The 21,359-nt window shown below is 38.6% G+C and overlaps 1 protein-coding gene across 2 annotated transcripts in view; it reads right to left on the bottom strand.

Moving 5' to 3' along the window:
* ITGA6 (integrin subunit alpha 6) overlaps window positions 1-21,359 on the bottom strand; it is a 1,068,325-nt gene that overhangs the window by 846,572 nt on the left and 200,394 nt on the right. For both annotated transcript variants that reach the window (XM_044075540.1, XM_044075541.1), the window contains exon 2: window positions 9,292-9,416. In XM_044075540.1, the coding sequence (XP_043931475.1) occupies window positions 9,292-9,416 (125 nt within the window). The remainder of the gene's footprint in view (window positions 1-9,291; window positions 9,417-21,359) is intronic.

Raw genomic sequence — 21,359 nt, 5'->3', positions numbered from 1 at the left:
AATAATAAACTTGAAGAAATGGTTGTCATGTTTTATAATACGGTCCGCTAAGGCATTTGTTTGCTTTTTTTTTTTTTTTTTTTTTTAAATATCATGGTATGCTGATATACTCTAGTTTTAAAACAATTCTTAGAAAGGGTGGCAATAGATAATGGTTGTAGGAAGCTGAATGTAATTATCCCTGTATTACATCCAATTGTACATGTTTTTGAGAAACTGTGAATTTGAAATACAGAAATTTTTTTCGAGAAGGCAACACTCTAGGCATAATGTGTACAACTTATCCTGCACTGAATATAAATTATTGAAGAATGTTTGTGACAGAGAGGGTCATGAAGCCCGATAAGGGTGGTGGCCTGGTAATAATGAATTGTAATCATCATAGCAACAAGATGTTAACTATGCTATATACGGATATCTATAGGGAAATTAGTGTTAATTACCGCTTTCCACAAAGTTGATCCTTTACTTGACGAATTAGTCCTTAATAATCAGATTAATGTGGATGAGTATAACTTTTGGAAAGTAAAAAACCCCAGGACACCTACTATTTTTGGAGTGCCAGAAATTCACAAGGATCTTTGTGATCCTCTATTCAGACCCATAGTGGATGCAAAAGCATCAAAAACTTTTCCCATGGCAAAATTTATAGACCAAGAGTTAAAGCATGTATTGGATAACCATCCTTGCTGCTTAAAAGAGTAATGGGATTTTTTGAGTAAAGTGTCCAATGATCTATATAATGATACAGTACTGTTTGTCACAACAGACGTCAAAGACCTATTCTCAGTAATCCCACATGGTATAGGTTTAGAATGGTTTTACAGCTATTTATGTCGGCATTCTGCATTAGGACATGACCGGATCCTTACAATCAGAGCACTAATGGAATTGGTCCTGGAAGAACAATTTTATCATCTTTGAACAGCAATTGCTCACACAGTGTAGAGGGGTAGCTATGGGGGCAACTTGTGCCCCCATTTTTGCCAACACAATGTTGGCATATTGGGAGAATGATTACATTATCAACTCTCCATTTTCTCAATATTGGTCCCTATAAGGGAGGTACCTGGATGACATTATCATTTTTTGGACTGGCAACAAGGAGCAATTGAGCGACTTTTCTGCTTATATAAGTAACACTACAGATTTTTTAGAGTTTACAATCCACACAGGTACCGAATTTGTGAATTACTTGGATCTTACCATATCAAAGGAGAAAACGGCAGTTTTTAATTCCACCATATATAGGAAACCAACCTATTCAAACACCTTATTACACAACAGTTGGCACCCCCTACATCAAAAGAAGTCCCTAGTGAAGGGCCAATACATCCAATTAGCTAGAATGGTGTCAAACAATGACGAATTTTTGGTACAAAGTGACATTCTTAAGAACATGTTGACAAGTAGGGGGTACCCCGATTTGTTTCTCAATAATATTGTGAACGAAGTGATACAAAAAAGAATTAGTGGATACTTTCCTCCACTTTTGGGGTCTAATAAAAACACCCTAGCAAGTATTACTCCAAGTAGGAATCAGGTGGATTACAGGAATGCGATGGTTCTAACATACAATAGATAGTATGCTGATATTAGCAATATTATAGTGAAAAACTGGAGTCTATCTGCAATAGCTTCCGAGCATTGTAAAATAGTGGGGGCAGCCCCATGTATTATATGCAAAAAGGATGTCAGCATTAAAACCATGCTGGGAAAGGGTAAGTACGCTAAGGAAATGGGAAAGATGAGCAAATGTGGGCATTGCTCACATTGTAAATACATGCTGGAACTGGCTAAGATCGACCTGGTTAACTATGGGACAATTTGGTTACAAAAAAGGTACAACTATAACAGCAAGGGTGTGGTACACTTAGCTTTATGCCAGAAATGCCCATGTTTCTATACAGGTAAAACTAAGAATTGTTTTAAAACTAGAGTATATCATCATTACCATGACATTTATAAAAAAAGAAGCAGAAAATGCCTCAGCGGACCATATTATAAAACATGACAACCATTTCTTCAAGTTTATTATTATAGATCATGCTGAAGCAGGATAGAGAGGGGACCAGATAGATGACTATTTGGAGGCCAAGGAACTTAAGTGGCAACTTTGCACATATGCCACTGCATACCCAGGGCTAAATGGAACTTTAACTGTCAGCCCTATACTTAGATTAAAAGCTCATTTTATTTCCTGAATTCCTTTTTTTTCAAACTATTATAAAACAGTTTTAACTATTGTAGTATGGGTTTTTCTGTGGTGATTGCATGTTTGTAGTTTTTTAATTTCTAATTTGTATTTTTATTTTTATTTTCTATTTGTATCCTTCATGTGAAAGGTTTCTTCATATGTATTTGGATCTTACAGCTTTAAGTATGAAGCTTTTTAATGAGGCAATTTAATTGTAAATTAAATCAGATGTATTTAAGACCCCCGTGATAGGTGTACTTGTTATTCTGATTAAGTTCTTACTTTCAGGATGAAAACGATAAATAAATCTACTAGGGGTTGGATTGAGTCTCTGTGTTCTTCTTTTTTGCATTTTTACAAGTTTGTGTGTCTATAACATTTTCTGAAATCAGAAGAAGCTGAGAATAGAGATAGAAGGAAGATAGTGGAACAGGTAAACAGCTTCAAGTATCTGGTTGGGGTGATTGAGGAGAAGGGAAGCCTGAATGAAGAGGTCAAAACTAGAATCAGAGGCGCTGCAGCCAACTGGCATAGAGTTTCAGGTATAGTCTATGGCAGAAGAATGCCAAAGAAGGTGAAAAGTAAGGTGTACAAGACAGTGGTGTGACCAGTACTACTGTATGGTACAGAAACCTGGGCAGTAAAGACAGAACAGTTAAAGAAGCTAGAGGTGATGGAAATGAAGTGCCCGAGAAGGGTGGTAGGATGCACACTGTGGGACAGAAGAAGAAATGAGGACATAAGAGCAGATGCCAAAATAGCTCCCATTGCAGAAAAGATCAAAGAGAACAGATTACGGTGGTTTGGACACGTGCAGAAAAGCAGAAGGCAATCTGGTAAGGAAGATTTGGGACAGACAGGAAGACGATAAGAATCAGCAAAGAGGTAGATGGATTGTGTGAACGAAGATCTGCGACAGTCAGGCATGAATGTTGAAGGCAGGAGTGTGGCACTGAATCGAGAGAGTTGGCGACAGTTGATAATACCTTGACCTCATGTAGAAAAATGGGAAAAAGGGGGCCAATGATGATGATGACTGGTACTTGTGGTTCAATGACCTGAGTTTGTGAGTGACTTGCCGGATCCTGGCGCCCGATAAGCAGCTGACCGTGATTTTCTCCTTGTTCAGCCTGGTGGGTGGTCATCCATGTGTCTCAGAATGGAGTCTTCTATGACTAGAGTATTTGGTAGTATGTTGGCTTGCCTTATGGGCTTTATAGTTGCGGCTCCATGGGGTGTGGCAATCACAGATAATTAGCTGATTACATTATTTACAGGATTGTTTTTAAAGAATAATTCTATTTATTTTGAAGATGAATATTATTGGAAGCACTACGTACATTATTTTGGATGGGTTCTGTAGGACAAATAGTTGAGTTTATTACAAATATTAATTCAACAGATTTTTTATTTTAATTTACTTTTCAGGTTACTCGAGTGTAAATTATTTGGATGTCACTCAACATAAGGATATAGTGTTTGCTATAATCTAATGTTTATTGTAAACCAACTTGTTACAATTTCTTCCTGTATTACAATAGCTGTCACCTTTACCACCAGAACAGAGTCATTGTTAAGAGCCAGATGGTAAGACTGGCTCGTATGAATATGGATGAAAATGTGGTTTTTAAAATAATTATTTAAACTCAAAACGTTTTTTGATAAACAGCGTATGTTAGTTTTATGCTCAATGAATTACATAATGATTTTTTTAAATTTAATAATGGTATTACCCCAATTCTAGGAGTAGCAGAAAATGGTACTGCTGGTGCTGATTCTAATTTTAATAACGTTTAGCAATGACTGCCAGTATTAAGAAGAAATGGTCTCTACTACAGCTAGAGCCTTTTATAAAAACAGGGTACCATACCCTGAGCCTTTTACTCTTAAATGGGGGCTTAATTTAAAAAAAAAATCTTGTGTAATATAAGAAATAAAATATTGGCCTGACATAAGACATGTACATACATTATAGAAAGGACATTTATATGCAAGTACATATTAAATGGTTACGTCTGAGCACTGGGCAATTACTAATTTAGAGCCAAATGTTATTACAACTGTTCTACAAAGGGTGTGATATTTGCAGTACTGTGTCAGGCATGTACAAGCTTTTATATAGGAAAGACCAAAAGGACCCTTTGGAAGCATATTACAGAACATTTGTAGGACATAAGAAGGATTTGTTTAAAAAAGAAATTGTACAAACATTTAATTGTCTAGTGTTGGTTTTAAGGAATTTTGGTACTTACGTATTACCGCAACCACATTTGGAACTGCAGAAGCAGAACTTGCTTTCTAGCCATTCTGCGGCCAAAAAAAAAATGTTGTCAGCCTTGTTTTTGAGGGGAACTGGTGTGTGTGTGTGTGTGTGTGTGTGTGTGTGTGTGTGTGTGTGTGTGTGTGTGTGTGTGTGTGTGTGTGTGTGTGTGTGTGTGTGTGTGTGTGTGTGTGTGTGTGAGACTGAAGTGTCAGTAACTACCAAGAAAGCATATGAGGAAATGAAATGAAAGAAGTTTAGAAAGCAAGGCAGCGAACTGTTATTTCACACTTATGTATTATTGCAATCACATTTGGAACTGCAGTTCCTGAAGCAGAATCGGCATTTTGTATACAGTGCAGTGATGAACCCTGACACATAAGTACCTATGTTTTTTTTCCCTCCAAGTCTGGCTTACACACGTTAAGTAGGGAGATTTGTGACCCACCTGCTTCTGTTGTGCTAGGTTATAGGAGAATAGTCTGTATTACCTCTGCACTGCTGGGAACTAGTTATTTTATGCATCTTGGGAGCATTACACTGCATAGGGTAAGGGTAACTTATCTCAGCAACTGTCCTCTGGTTACATCTGACTTTGCACTTGTTTTCTCCAGCAAACAGTTGAGCAATATAATCCTATTAGGTATCAAGTTTGTATTACGGGTCCATTAATAATCAGCACTGTGTCTTGCTTTGATTAAAACCAAAAGGTTATAGAGAGTGAAATCTGTAACATTTTACAAAACACAATTAACCGTACTTTACATCTTACAAACATACCTCTTAAAGGTAAACATAACTGTGTATGTATGCTGTAATTCAGTGCGAAAAGCTAGCAGAACAGCAGGCTTTACATCAAAGTACATTTTCTGAAGAATAATTGTAAAAGTGGTCCATCGAGATCTGTGTTTTACTGCAGAAATGCCGATTCTGCTTCAGGACTGTGTTTGGAATGTGGTTGCGATAATACGCAAGTATCGGAATTTTTACTTATGATTTTACAAAAAGTTGACCAACACCCTAGAGTGACCATTGGGAAAAAGCTTGAGTATGCTGAGTTACTGTGACTGTTAAAAACTGATGCTACTGCCAAAAAGGGAATAAGGAATAAATTAAAGTGTTCCGTATACTATTTATTTAAACTGTGTGTGGCTAAGCTGTAAATTTAAATTTATATACAAATATTTGTTTTATACAACTATGTTGTGTGTGTCTTTAAATTCTTAACTGTCTTTTAAGTCACAGGACTATTTGCTGTTTAAGTGCACCTACCCAGAGGGCATGTGTAGTTCTGATGAAGTCTGTCATTGACCAAGACAAAAGCGCTTAACCTGAGTTTTGTTAAAGTCCTGTTGTTTTGCACCCATGGTATTGTGTTGCAGCAAGTTTTTGGATTTGGTATATGCATGGTGTTATGGTGTTGGGTGTTTCTGTACAGTGCTTTTGGGTTTGTTGAGGATAACTGACACATGTTGAGTGTCAGGGAGATCTTTGGGAAGATTGTTTTTTTTTTTTAATGCCTCAACATATCTTGGTCTATGTGTCAGATGCATACTATGTGTGGTGGGTGTAGTGTGTGTTACTGACAACCTGATTGTTATTTAAAGTTCTTGTATGAGAGTGTCTTGCCTCCAGTGACACTGTGTAATTACATCTCTCATATACTGTATCGGTTTCTCTAAGGATTAGTAGTTTGTCAGTGAACATGAGTCAATTGCTACATTGTCTCAGAATGCCTATATCTGCCAGACTGCTGAAAGTGAAATTGGGAAAATGCATATCATGTCCTTGTACGTAAACTAAAAGGTTGTGGTATAGGAGGGGTTAATAGCAAGCTATCTTGGGTGCTTTTGAGGCTAGAAGCAAAATCTAAGCTAAGCAGGAGTAGATTCATGGGACTAACTGCTCTTTGTGCAGCTTAGTTACTAGATACAGTTTCAGAGGTAGTTTTATAGAGAAATGTAGATTATGTGTGCCTGTGTCAATATAGGCACTGCTAAATGCGAATAGCCCCCGGCCAATAAAACAACCTCACTTTAAGGCTTTCTGAGCATTTCCCAACTCACACAGACCAGACTGCCCCTAATGCCACTAGCACTCACACAGAGCAGAGTAATCCTAGATCTTGTTAATGTAAACACACAATAGTTAGCTAAAACTGAAAAGCTAAGAAAAGCTAATAAAAAAAACAGATAAGACAACAATTTTATGGCAGTTTTCAAGCAATTAATCTAGCATCAAGGACACTGGAAAACAAATATACTTTACAGTCATAAAATGCAGAAATAATAAAAGAAAACAGCGGTACACTTTAATTTAAAGTGCCATTTTTCAAGTACAAGTGCTTATCTCAGCCTGGATGGTGCTAGATGCAGCAAAAACACTGATTACATGGGTGAGGATGCCAAGCATTGCGGCTTTTGGCTCATTCCAACAGGACTGAGCCCAAATGCTCCAAACTTAGAGAGTGTAGCAGTGAGCAGACACAAGTATAGGGGAACAACAGCATTTTAACAAACAGAAAGGCACTGAAATACAACTTTAAGTAGACAAATAATAAGCAGAGTATAAGACTGCAGCAAAACTGAAATGTAAACAGCTATAGAAGCACAAATCCTGCAGCAACAATTCAATACTGACACTACTGCAATCTCACTACAGACTAAGGCACTAAATCAGACATAGGTTTAAAAGTAACACTGTTCAAAGCAAAATGCAGAAAAAATGACTAAATGAAGTCAAGGTCTAGCAGTAGTTCACAACTCTCCACAACTGTGAATGAAGCTACTAGACTAAGGTCCAAGACAGAGTTCAAAACACAGAGAGCTAGCTTTTTCAAGTAATTCTCTTATGGAGATAGAAGGGCAGTACAATGTATAGATGGTGCTCAGATCTTGCAGTAGTTCACAATCCCCCCAAAATGCGAATGAAGCCACAAGACTAAGATCCCACAATGAACTAAAAATGGAAACAGATATTTTTTTTAGAAAATGCAGAAGAGCATAAAATAAATAGTATCACCTCACAGGGCTCTTAGTGCAGCTGAAATATTTAAGAGGAATTGAAATAAAAGCTTTTTTCTTCCCTTTTTGATGAAAGCTTGTTTCTCACAGTTCAGAGCTTTCTGCTTCTCAGTCTTGAATAAGAGACCATGTCACTTTGCATATATTTAATGCATAACTGTACACAATCTTTTTTCTGTTTCCCAGTCTACTAAGTTCAGACAAACATACACTTTCAGGTTCAGGTCATAGCTGAAAGGGATCCACTGGAGCAGCATACCTAACCAGTTAACAAATATAAAGAATGAAAAGGAGCATCCTATTTATGCAACATCCTATCTTCCAGCATCTAGATTTGCACAATCCGGCTACCAGACTCTATTGGCCCACAATGCCCGATACTCTGTACCAGGTATGAGCTGTATTTATTACAGAAAAAAAATCCTTTCAAGGAGTGTGACACCAGAAATTGCAAGTTCTGACATTTTGAAAAATAAACTATATTCCAACAGAAACAGCAAAAGTATGCAATTCACTGTCACACCTTTTGTGATTTTTGCGGAAGAGCACTGTGTTCTTCCCACTCCCGAGATAATCATAAATACAAAATCCAAGGATGCTGTACCTTGCACTGTAGGGAATACTCAGACACAGAAACCACAGATTTTGAACATAATCTATCTTACACACAGGCATTTGTGCTATTCCAAGAGTCATAATTAAGGTCTTCCAAATTTCAACAAGCTCCCCCCAAAAATACTCAAACTTTTCTCTGCCATGCGTTTTAGATTTAAGACTCACATTTGGAAAGAAAGAAAGAAAAATAAATTTCTTCAAAGTTCACTTTTTAAATTAGACTACGTCTAAATTGCATACCCTTTTGAATTTCTATCATCATCTGACAAGCTCTATGTCCCAGTGCGTAAAACAATAAGCAAGTCTGGCAGTTGGCACAGAAGGCTAAAACTACAAACTGTAGTTGCTCTGGTACAGGGTTTGAATCTCTCAGCCCTCTTTTGCCTACTACTGTGTGACCTTGAACAAGTCGCTTCAAACACTCCCCCCAGTCGTCCCTAAAAAGGGACTGTGCATCCAGTTGGCCTACCTAGTAATAACAATAAATATTTGTTAAGTATTATTACCCAGCTACATCTAAGCACACCTGTATTTTAAACAATTACCTGCAAACCAACATTAATGAAGTTAGGTAAACAGAGCAAAGCTATGACCAAGTTAAAGCACATTTTTCCAGCGTGCAAAAAGTCATTACTTCCACAACATATTCAAGTGTCAGGCAAACAAACTGAGGTGAGAGGGATACTTTGATAACATATCTTAAAAACAGCAACTATACTTCCAGCACTTAGTCAATATTTTTGCCCAACTTTGTAAAAAAAAAAAAAAAAAAAAAAAAAAAAATGCAAATGCAGAAAATGTTCTGCCACAGATAAATACACATCCCCACTGCTTCATAATGAGACAGACACAAAGCAAAATGTGCTTGAGTGATGCTCTTCAGCACTAGTATTGGGGCAACTGACTCCTGGTTATTCAATAACCAAAGACAAGTGGGCACAAGTGAGATCACCATAAGACATGACTTTAGCAAACCTTGGTGGACTAGTCATTCCTGGTCACTAAAAAATAAAATCATTCTTTATATCCATCCATAATACAAATATGCATTTCTATGACAAGTACACCTTTTTTTCTACTTGATACTTTCAGACTGCCCCATCACAATGCAAAGAATCTTATTTAAATAGTGCTTATTAAATTGCCAGATTACCAAATCAGCTAAGATGAAAAGGCTGTTCCTCAGCAGTACTTACCATCATTGTCAAACTCCACACGAACACACTTGTCCGATTGTGACATACTACAGCTATACAAGCCTCCAGTTATATTGGCCTTTTGACGTGCTAATGCTTTAGCTCGTGGAGCACCAACCAGTAATCTGTAAGGAAGCAAGACAGGGTTGTCACAGTCTACTTACATCCAAATCTTGACAATCTTATCTGCATTTACACTTACTCAAGAAATATTTTACTGATAAAAGCAGCAACATGTTATAGGTCATACTGCCTATACACAAGCCTGGTTAAATCAGTCTAAAATGAAAGTTACGTACTTACCATAATAATAGATCAGTGGTGTCTATTTCTGTCTGGTTCATCAAGTGAGTTGTTGGATCAGAGACGGGTCACTTCCAAACACTTCAGCCTCCAAGTTCTCCTTCCTCTACCCATTGTACCTTGCTTTCTCGACAGCTACTTCAAATAGAGTTTGTCACTCTCCAAAATCCCAAACTGTAAACTTTAAGACCACAGACCAAGGCCCCAAAAGGAAGATGAGGAGACCTGCCTCAACAACTTAGCTACCCAATGCTCAGGAGAAATACAATACAGTAGGGGGAAAGGAGGGAGGGATGGTTGAATTAGATGTAAACAGACAACACTGATCTATCACTATAGTAAGTACATAATTTTCATATCCGTGGTTGTCTTTTCTCTCCCACAGGTCAAAGACGGACAGAGTCCCCAGCCATGTTTCATCCCAGGGAGGTCCTATGAGGGGCTATTCCACAATATGGAGGAACCAAAGGAGGCCCTAGACTTCGACTGTATATCCAACTTGTAGTGACAAACAAAAAGTATGTACACCCAACCAAGAAGCTACAGCACAAATATCATCAACAGAAACTCTCCAGAAAAAGGCTGTGGAAGCAGCCATATCCCTGGTATACTGACTATTGGCATACAAGGCCAACACTTTCCTCTCAAGCTACATCCCAATGAAATGCAGTCTGAAAGCCATTTAGATAAAGCAGACAGACAATGACTTGCCCAACCAAGCCTTTGAAAAAGACTTCCTGATGGACTTGGTTCAAGCCAAATAAAAGCTCAGTTGCCTGTGAACATCAAGACAATGCAGTATATATTTCTTCCTTGTTTGAAAAGTTGTGGAAAACATTAGCAAATGAATGGCCCAATTCAAGATGGTTTCTAAGACCACATTAGGTAAAAAGACAGGCTCCATTCTGAGACAAACCCAGTTCATACAGAAACCCTATCTTTATGAAAGACCAGATATGGAGGCACAGAGGATAATGCCAGAGTTCTAACACACGCCTGGCAGAAATATCAGCCAACAAAAGAGAGTCTTCCAAGACAACAACTTCAAAGAAACTGTCACTGAAGGCTCAAAAGGAGGGCCAACAAGAATGTGAAGCATAAAAACGTAAATTCCAAGAAGAAACAAAATCTCACAACAACACAAGAACGTTCCTCTCAGAAAAGCCATAGAAATCTTCAGTGCTGCTACAAGAGCATCATGTCTGCCAATATGAAACTTGGAAAGAGCAGAAATAGCAGCTAACTGAATTTTAATAGTAGAATAAATAGATCCAAATTGAAACAGATCGTCAAAGAAATAAAGAATGTCATCCAAAGGGTCCAAACCTTTAAAAGACGCCCATAAGGTGAAGTGCTGCCACTTACTAGCCTAAAACTATGTGAGTAGTTGGTTCTGGGATGAGGACAAAGTGTGAGCTACTCTATCAGACAGCTTGGGATCTCTGGCCATCAAGTAAATTGGCAAAACCATGCAGTTAAGTTTGAGAGTCCGGAAATTGGGCAGGTCGAAGCCCCGCTGGGTGAGAGATCAGACCCGGAATGTGATCCAGAATCCAAGGAGGGTACCATAGAACAGGCCACAGAAAAGAGAATCGCACCCAACAGGGTCAGAAAGGAGCAATGAGGATCACAGATGCTCTCCAACAGGTGAATTTCTGGAGAAGCTTTTTCAGAGGAGTGGAGAGATAAGCATACAGGAGACCCGAGAGACAAGTATACAGGAGACTGTCCCTGGGTGACTGTCCCTGTGGAGGAATAAAGGCATAAAACTTGTTGCACTTTGTGCTGAATGGGGAAGCAAACAGATCACAACAGTGTGCTCCAATGCTGAAAGATCCGTGCTGCTACCCTCGTACTTAGGCACCACTTGTGAGGAGGAAGAATACTCCCACTCAGACTGTCTATTAACATGCTGGATTTCCCAGGGATGTGCTTTGCTACTAAAAACTGTTTAGATGAAAACCACCCATTGCCAAACTCTCAAGGCCTCCTTTAAAAAGAGGGAAGAAGTGAATTCCCACCATTTTGCTCAAATACCAAACCGACATTGTCAGTTTACAATGAAATCACACCCTTATGGAGAAAGTCCTGAAAAGCCTGAAATGCAAGTAGGACGCTTGTCATCTCAAAGACACTGACATGAAGTCTTGGCTTGAGCATTGACCAAGTCCCTTGGACTGTGTTCTCTTCAAAATGTCCCTTCTACCCAAGAAGGGAGGCATCTATCATGACAATGCCCTGTGAGGGGAGGAACATATGGTCTCTCAGCAGACACTATGGAAGACTCCAACCACCACCTGATTTGACTTTGACAGACTCCTGTCAAAATGATGGGGAAAAATCCATGGACTGGATTAAGTAAGACCACTGGGTCGCTAATGTCCACTGCAGTATCCCCATACGGAACCTCACCAGGGGGACTAAGCAAATAGCTGCAGCCATGTGTCCTAGAAGACTCAGAACCATGGAAGGAGGAGGTTTGCTGTAAGACAGTACAAGACTGGCCCGAATATGTAGGGCAGCTACTGGGCACTGGAAGTCTTGCAATCTGAGGCACTGAAAGTCTATGAACTCCAATGTTTGAACTAGCTGAAGGCTAGACTTTTGATAATTTCTGGTGATTCCTATGGAGAGACACAACTGGAGTAAGGAATCCACAACCCTGACTAAAGATGCACTGTTGGAAGCACTGAGGTGCCAATCATCCAGGTAAGGAAATGCCTGGAAATCTTGCAGCCTGAGCCAGACTGTCAAAAATGCCATGCATTTTGGGGGGCAGTAGTGTGACTAAAGGGCAGCATCATTAATTGGTATAGATCAACTCTCAGCTGAAAGCACAGATATCTCCTGGACCATCTCACCATCTTTATATGATGGTAGGTGCCCTCGAGATCAATCAAGCAAATCCAGTTGTCCTTCCTCAAAATGAGTAAAATGAACTGCAGTGCATCCATCCAGAAAGAACAGTTGTGTAAAATCTTAATATAACCACAGATGTCCATCTCTTCCATATGTTGCAGTATTCATAACATGAGAGAGTCTGCCTCAGGCTGTCCCGAACGTCTGACCAGTATTCAAAAGTCTAAAGGTACTGTTAGGTATATGCAACATCGCACATAGGACCCTGTCCAATGTTGGCCATAAAGTGATGTGGGGGTATAAAGCAGACGTCAGCACATACCATACTCAGAACTGAATGCCCCAGGAAGAACACCAGCCTGAGATAAAACTGAGAAAAAACACCTATCCAGAAATCAAGCAAGCATCGGGGGAAGAAAGGAGGGATAGAATACTGCAACATATAGAAGAAAAGGACATGTATGGTTATGGCAAGAGTTTACACAACTATTCTATGTCCTATTTATATGTTGCAATATTCAAAACATGAGGGAGAATAGCAAAGCTCAAGTAGAAGAAAGAGTGGGAGGAAGGGCAGCGGCACTCTCTACAAACCTCTGAAGAATAACCCTGGCAAAACCAGCTCTAGATCTAGATCTACTATCCCACTTATAATGTTTTGTGAAAGTATGGACAGAAGACCAAGTAGCTGCTTCTAGGACACAGAAAATATCCAGACCCTTGAAAAAAGCACCTGAAGACACAGCTGTAGTAGAATGAGCCTTAACTGGAGATGCAAGGGTTTTTTTTCCATGAAACGCAAACAAAAGGAAACTGCCTTAGAGATCCAATAGGAGACTGCTTGGAAATAGGCCTGCACAGAGCCCTGGGATGATAAGAAATGAAGAGGCGATCAGATTTCCTGATAGACTTAGTTTTATCCAAACAAAATCTGAGTTGTCTGTGCATATCCAAGGTGTGTAAAATCCTCTCGCTAGAAGATTGTGGAGAAGGAAAGAAGGTAGGCAAATTAATGGATTGGTTAAGTGACAACTCATTCACCACCTTGGGCATAAAGGAGGGATTAGTGTGTAGGGACGCCCTACCCTTACGGAATAATGGACTGACATTCTGAAACCTTTTTGGCTGAAGGGATAACCAAAAGAAGCACCGTCTTCCAAGTGCAATGCTGGAGACAGGGGGAACTTGCTGGTTCAAAGGGAGGCAATGGAAGTTTTTCTAAGACAAAATTTAGATCCCAAGGAGGCAGTACTGGTTTCCCTGGTGGTCTGATATGAAGGACGCCTTTCAAGAAAGGTTTGACTTCCAATCTTGAAGCCAAAGCAATCTTGAAGCCAAAGGAGGGGTCATAGGCAGACAGGAGGAAAAGGCCAACAGATGAGCTTTTACTGAAGAGTATGATAATCTAGTCTTCAGTAATTCACACAGATAAGACAAAACCACCAGGATGTCCACCGACAATAGCTGTAGATTTTGAGAGAGCCACCAGATGGAAAATGTCTTCCATTTGGAAATGTAGGATTTCTTAGTATTGGGTTTTCTGGCCTCCTGTACAACTTGTAGCATGTCCTCAGAAAATCTGTGTCTGAAAGGGATCAAAGCCCCATCACCCACAGTGTCACATGAAGGGATGACGTTTGTGGATGTATTAGGGATCCCTTGTCCTGTGTGAGTAGAGCCACCCTGTGAGGTAACTTGTGATGACTGCCCTTGGCTAAATACAGAAGAAGGAGGAACCAATGCTGTCTTGGCCAAAATAAAGTCACCAGCAAGATTTTTGGTTGGTCCTGTTGTATTTTTAACAGAACTTTCTGTAGAAGGGGGAAGGCGGGATGCATAGAGAAACATCCCCTTCCCAGAGAAAGGGGGTCCACCTTCCATGCCAGAGGATCAGGTACTTTGGCACAAAACTTTGGAAGTTGTCCATTCGTAGGAGACAAAGATCTACTTGAGGAGTACCCCACCAGTGGACAATGTCCAAAAACACATCCCTGTGCAACATCCATTCATGGGATTGAGTCATGGACCTGCTCAATGTGTCTGCCAAAACATTCTGACTGGAAGGAATGTAAACTGCCTGAAGGGTTAGTTGATACTGAGTTGCCATCTCCCAAGCCTTGAGAACCAACCTACACAGAAGATATGTATGACTCGGTCCCCTCCTGCTCGTTGACATACCAAAGAACTGTGGTGTTGTCTGTGAACCATTTTAGGGGACCTGGAAGAAATAGAGATTGAAAGGTTTGCAGGACAAAAATTACAGCTCTCATCTCCTTTATGTTTGTGTGTTCCTTCATAGGAGACCACATGTCTTGAACTTTCTAAGGCAAAGGTTGCCCCCATGTCCAAGGCGTCAGTGAATAAAGAATAGTTGTCTAAAAATCTTACCATAACCATAATTTCATTCTCATCTATATGCTGCAGTATTCATAACGTGGGGGAGTCCACCTTGACGGACTTGTACGTCTGGCCAGTATACCAAAGTCTAAATGCTACCACAAGGTACATGCAATGGCGCACATCATTCAGCATACATCAGCCATTAAGAGACATCTGGTATAAAGCAGATGTCAGCACATACCTACCTCAGAACTGAATGCCGCAAAGCACCAGCCTGATAAAATGAGTAACATGTAACCAGGGACCAGGCAAGCATCAGGGGGAAGCAATACTGCAGCATATAGAAGAGAAGAACATCTATGGTTATGGTAAGATTTTACACAACTATTCTATGTCCTTCTATTCATATGCTGCAGTATTCATAACACAAGGGAGAATGCCAAAGCTCATGCAGAGGGGGAATTGGGAGGAGGAGCAGAAACATTTTCCACAAAGCCATGAAGAACAGCTCTAGCAAATCCTGCTCTGGACCTGGAAATGACATCCAATTTACAGTGCTTGGTGAAGGTATGAACAGAAGACCAGGTAGCTGCCTCCAGGACAGAGGCTGTATCCAATCCTTTAAAGAAGGCCCCAAAAGAGGAAAGTGCCCTAGTAGAATGTGCCCTTACAGGAGAAGGCAGTTCCTTTCTATTGGCTGAGTAGCAGAAAGAAATGGTTTTAGAAATCCACGCGGAAATAGTTTGCTTGGAAACAGGTTGGCCCAGCGCCCTTGGGTGATGGCCCATCCATAAGTCTGACAGATTGTTTGTCTCCTTAGTTTTGCACAAGTAGTATCTGAGTTGTCTATGAATGTCCAAGGTGTGGAGAATCCTCTCACTGGAAGATTGGGGAGATGGGAAGAAGGCAGGAAGACTGATAGCCTGATTCAGGGATAACTGATTAACCATCTTGGACATGAAGGATGCGTTAATCCAAAGAGAAACCCTGTCCCTATGAAAGACAGTGAAGGGAGAATAGGCCATAAAGGCTTGCAGCTCAGAAACCCTTCTGGCGGAGGTAATAGCCAATAGGAGAACCGTTTTCCATGTGCAGTGTTGCAGGGAGGATGACACTGCTGGCTCGAAGGGGGCTAGGGTAAGTTTTTCCAGGACAAAATTGAGATCTCAAGGAGCAGGCACTTGTTTCCTTAGTGGTCTAATGTGAAGGATGCCTTTTAGGAACAGTTTGGCTTCCAACCTGGAAGCCAAGCGAAGAGACATATGTAAACATGCTGAGATGGCAGACAGATGTGCCTTGACTGAGGAATATGATAAGCCACTCTTCATTAATTCACATAGATAAGACAAAACCACTGGCACCTCTACAGACAGTAGTTGTAAGTGTTTAAGACACCAGAAGGAAAACCTCTTTCATTTGGAGACGTAGGATTTTCTAGTACTGGGTTTTCTGGCCTCCTGCAGAACTTTTAGCACGTGCTCAGTGTAAAGGTGTCTAAAGGGAATTAAAGCCCTATCACCCACAGAGTCAAGTTTAGGGCCGACATTTGTGGATGTACTAGAGTTCCCTTGTCCTGTGTGAGTAGGGCTATCCTGTGGGGTAACTTGTAGTGATTGCCCTTGGCTAAAAGGGGGAACCAGTGTTGTCCTGGCCAAAAGGGGGTCACCAGCAAGGCTTTTGGTTGTTCCTGCTGAATTTTCAGCAGAACCTTCTGAATGAGTGGGAAGGGGGGAGTGTACAGAAACATCCTCTTCCATGGAAAAGACAGTGCATCCACCTTCCATGCCCCAGGATGTGGAATCCTGGTACAATACTTGGGAAGCTGTCTGTTCATGGGAGAGGCAAAAAGATCCATCTGATGGATACCCAATCGATGGACAAGGTCCAGAAACAGATCCCTGTTCAACATCCACTCATGGGATTTCAAGTAGAAAAAAACAGCTTACGCCATGCTATGTAGGCTTGAGAAGTAGAAAAATAACTCGTGCAGTCAGCGTCTACTATAAAACCACGTATTTATTATAATGTCATGCGAAACATCACACAAGAATAAAAACAAGTTGAGCGCTTTCACCTGTTAATAATACAGGCTTCATCAGAACTGAATGCCATGTTAGATTCCCAACTATATTTAAAAATTCTTTGGCGCCAAAATACCTTAAGGGTTTAAAGACATACACACTTGATTTTTACGCACAATACTCTAAAGAATTGTATTAAGACTATTGAAACTGAAATTTAAAAACTGCCAAAAGAGAGTCTGACCAGCTCTATAATATTGTGAATATTAAAAGTATTCAAAATAACCTGAGAATAATAAAGGTATAGCTAGTGCAAGTGAAATACAATATATAATATCTAATGTCATTAAAGTGATTAAAGTGCACTTTGAATGCTGCCCACAAAAAAAATTATTATTAAAGTGGTTAGTGGGCATCACTCAATGTACTCAATAGGCACAATAAAACAAACAAAATAAAATAATAAAAAGTACATATTTAAACCACAATTAATACACTATAAACCAATATTAGTATGTAGGTATTAATGACTCAATTTTTGTAATAATGGTTTAATAGTCAAACTTTCATTCAAGCCTGGGGCTGAGGATGCATCAGTATAAATTTGCCACCACATTTCTCTATATGATAAATGTCCCTTCTGATCGCCTCCCCTAGGATCTGCTTTTACCGTATCAATTATACCAAATGTAAATTTGTGTTCTGCTCCTTGTTGTTTAATGTGTCTATAAAGAGCATTTTTTTCATCATTCTTTTTAATAGAATAAAAATGACAATATATTCTTTTGTTCAGCTGTCTCTCGGTCTTTCCTATATAAAACGCTGAACATACTGTACATAATGCAATATAGACAACAAATTTTGTTGTACAGTTTCCTGATTTGAAACTAATAAAAGATCCAGTCACATTATTCAACCTAATGCTATGACTGTTGTTAATAGCAAAACACCAGTTACATCTTCCACATTTTTGGGTATTCTTAGGTGTAATTAATTTTTGTGTAAAGGAATTTTCCAACAATCTCTTTATGTTAGGACCCACCTTGTTCACAAAACAAGGTCTATGTCCCAATATATTCGCTATTTGTGTGTCTGCCAATATAATATTCCAATTGCTGTTCAAAATTTCTCTAACTTTATAAGAGTAAGGACCGTATTCTAAGATGCATGATCTACGAATATCAACAAAGGAACTTTTCTTAGTAGTGATGATTTTACTATTTATACTGTTTTTAAATTCCTGACCTAATAATGGTATATATCTAGTACCCCATCCTCTAATTACTTGACTACTTATATCATGCATCATACTGGTGTCATAACCCCTATCTCTAAATAATGACGTGATATATACTACCTCAGCTGTCATATCAGAAAACTCAGAGGTCATTCTTATGGCTCTAATTAGTTGTCCCTTATAAATATTTCTCAACAGAGATTTAGGGTGGTTGCTAGAATGTTCTAGGTAACTATTCGAAAATGTAGTCTTCCTATAAATTTTTGAGGAGTAATGGGAGTTTTTAGAAAATACATATGTATCTAAATATGCTAGACCTTCCTGACTTTGTGCATATGTAAATTTCAGAAAGGAACTACTAGAGTTCAGATAATCAATGAATTTCATAAGAGTCTCAAAATTAGCATCCCATAATATATAAATATCATCAAGATAACGTATATAATATTTAATATGTCTATAGAAATCACTTGTAAAGATAGCAGATTCCTCCCAGTCTAACATAACCATATTGGCAAAAATAGGGGCACAGGCAGCACCCATTGCTACCCCTTTGGTTTGTTTAAATATTTCACCTTCGTAGTAAATATAGTTGTGATCTAATACTATACTCATCATGTCTGTAATTAAACAGATCTTGTCCCAATCTAGGTCAGCATATTTATAGATACTGCGATGGAATGCTTCAAGCCCCTCAATTTTAGGTATGCAGGAAAAAAGGTCTATGACATCTATAGTTACAAATAAAATATCCTTATTACAAATGTAGGTAGGAAAATGGGATAAAAAATACCAAGAATCTTTAGCTAAATGTGAAATTTTTCCACAAATATGTTTCAACATATTGTCGATAACAACTCCCAATGGAAATGTTTTTGATCGACTACCAGAAACAATCGGTCTAAAGGGGGGTTCAATTAAATTCTTATGAATTTTAGGGATTCCAACTAACGTAGCCGCTATAGGATAATCAACTTTGAGAAAATTGTAAATATCCAAAGTAATACGATTGTCTATAAAGAATTCTTCAATATGAGAATCTATTCTTCTATAGGCCAAGTTAACTTCATTAGCTGAAATAATTTCATAATTGCCAGAAGAATGTAGTATATCAAATAATCTAGAAGCATATGTTAATTGATCAAATATAACTATACCCCCTCTTTTGTCCGGTTTCATGACTCTAATGTCTCTGTTATTTCTGATATTTATTAAAGTAATTTGTTCTTCTTTCGATAAATTATGTTCATGTTTGTTAAACTTTAATTTATTTTTTAACTGATAAACCTGTTTAACTACCGATTTTTCAAATACCCCTATAGTAGGATGACATATAGGCATAAATGTGCTTTTCTTTTTTAAAACCTTACATTCACTGACACAGTTAATCTCTTTGTTTTCTGTATTATTAAATATGACAGCCAAGTTCAATTTCCTAGTGTATAATTTGATTTGACATATATTATCCACTACATTAAAGTTAGAGGTAGGAATATATTTCAAACCCTTTGAGAATAAATTAAAATGTGAAACATCCAATTTCAAATCAGTATAGTTAAAAATATTAAAGTTCTTATAACTATTACAAACACCTACAGTGCATATACCTTCATTCTCATTTAATATATGTTGTTCTGATTCATATTGTTCTCTTTCATGTTCTTGTAAATCAATCACTGTATGTGCAGCTTTGTTACAAATTCTACCTACCTGTACCTTGGTATTCTCATTATGTGTGCTGCTACTAGTATTTAATAAAGGGGTTTGTTCCAATTCCCTCCCCACTTCCAGTCTCTTGTCCTGTCGTGGTTCCTGCTGTTGGGAAAATGTGAATTTTTAGATGTCTGATTAAAATTTTGATTAAATTTATAACTGTTCTTGTTTATGTCATTATTGTTATCAAAACCATTAAAATTGTCTCTCCAATCATACACTATCCCTCTATCATATTGTTGAGTGTCTCTTCTCAACTTTGTATTTTTCCTATCAAATGCCTTTTTAGTATTGGATTCTGCCATGTTAAATTGTTTAATATATAGCCTCTCCCATTGTGCAAACAACAAATCATTTAAAATATTTTCATTTAGTTTTTCTGCTTCTTGCATACATTTCATCAATTTTTCATCATTACATTTAATTAATATTCTCATAAAGTCTGTGCCACATTTATCAAAAAAAGTGTTGAATTCCTTTTTGATATTGTCGTTCACATCAATACCCATAGGGAATTTAAAAAATCTCAAACCCTTGGGAATAACATTTATATTCATGCACTTTAAAAGATAAGCATTCTCTAACTTTAAAGTGTTAATTGTGTTCAATTTTTTACCAAACAAATAAATCAATTCTTTTAACGACCCATTAGGCATAACATTGTCCATAGGTATTTCATAACATTGGTCACTATCAAACCCACAATTTTTATCTAAAAAAGTTTTAAATTTGTCAATATTGTTCTGATTAAAGTCATTTCTTTTGTTGTATTCAATACCTTTGCCAGCATCTTCTTTACCTACTTGAGCGTAGGTTTTATAAGGAAACTTTCGCTTAGGTTTGGCGCCTGTCCGTTTGGCATCTTCTTCAGTGTCAGCAAAAGAAAAATCAAATGTATAATCAAGTAGACCCATTCTACTGCTATTGTTCCTTAGTTCATTAGATGCACCATCCATAGGTAGATCAATACAGTTCATAATAGGACGGTCCATACCCTGACCATTCGGTATATAGGAAGAATTTAATGATTTGTCAGCAGTATCATCATGGGATTGAGTCATGGACCTGTTTAGAGAGTCTGCCATCACATTCTTAGCTGAGGGAATGTAAACATCCGGGAGGGAAACCTGACTCTGGTGGGCTATCTCCCAGCCATATAATGCCAGTCTGCAGAGGATATAGGACTTTGTCACTCCCTGCTTGTTTATGTACCAGAGGACTGTGGTATTGTCTGTGAACCACCATAGAACCTCTGGTGAAATCCTGGACTTGAAGACTTTGCGGGCAAAGATCAAAGCTCTCATTTCCTTTACTCTGATGTGTTCTTTTGTCTGAGGAAGGAACCACACATCCCTTACCTTCCAGATTTCCAGAGTTGCACCCCATCCTGTATCTGATGCATCAGTGTACAGATCCTGGATGGGTGGTAGTGGTTGAAGGGTCTATATTACATGATCAAACATTTAATTGAATAACTAAAAGTCGATCACTAAATCTCGAAGATCCAAAACCACGAATGGCAGTTTCCACACAGGGAAACAATGCCATTGTCCTACCTTAAAAAAGCAATAAAGACTAATCAAGTGGAGGGCTTT

The sequence above is a fragment of the Protopterus annectens genome, chromosome 6.part1 (assembly GCF_019279795.1).
Source record: "Protopterus annectens isolate FY-2018-M chromosome 6.part1, PAN1.0, whole genome shotgun sequence".
In the NCBI taxonomy this organism is placed as follows: Eukaryota; Metazoa; Chordata; order Ceratodontiformes; family Protopteridae; genus Protopterus; species Protopterus annectens.
This window is presented reverse-complemented; position numbering and strand designations above follow the sequence as displayed.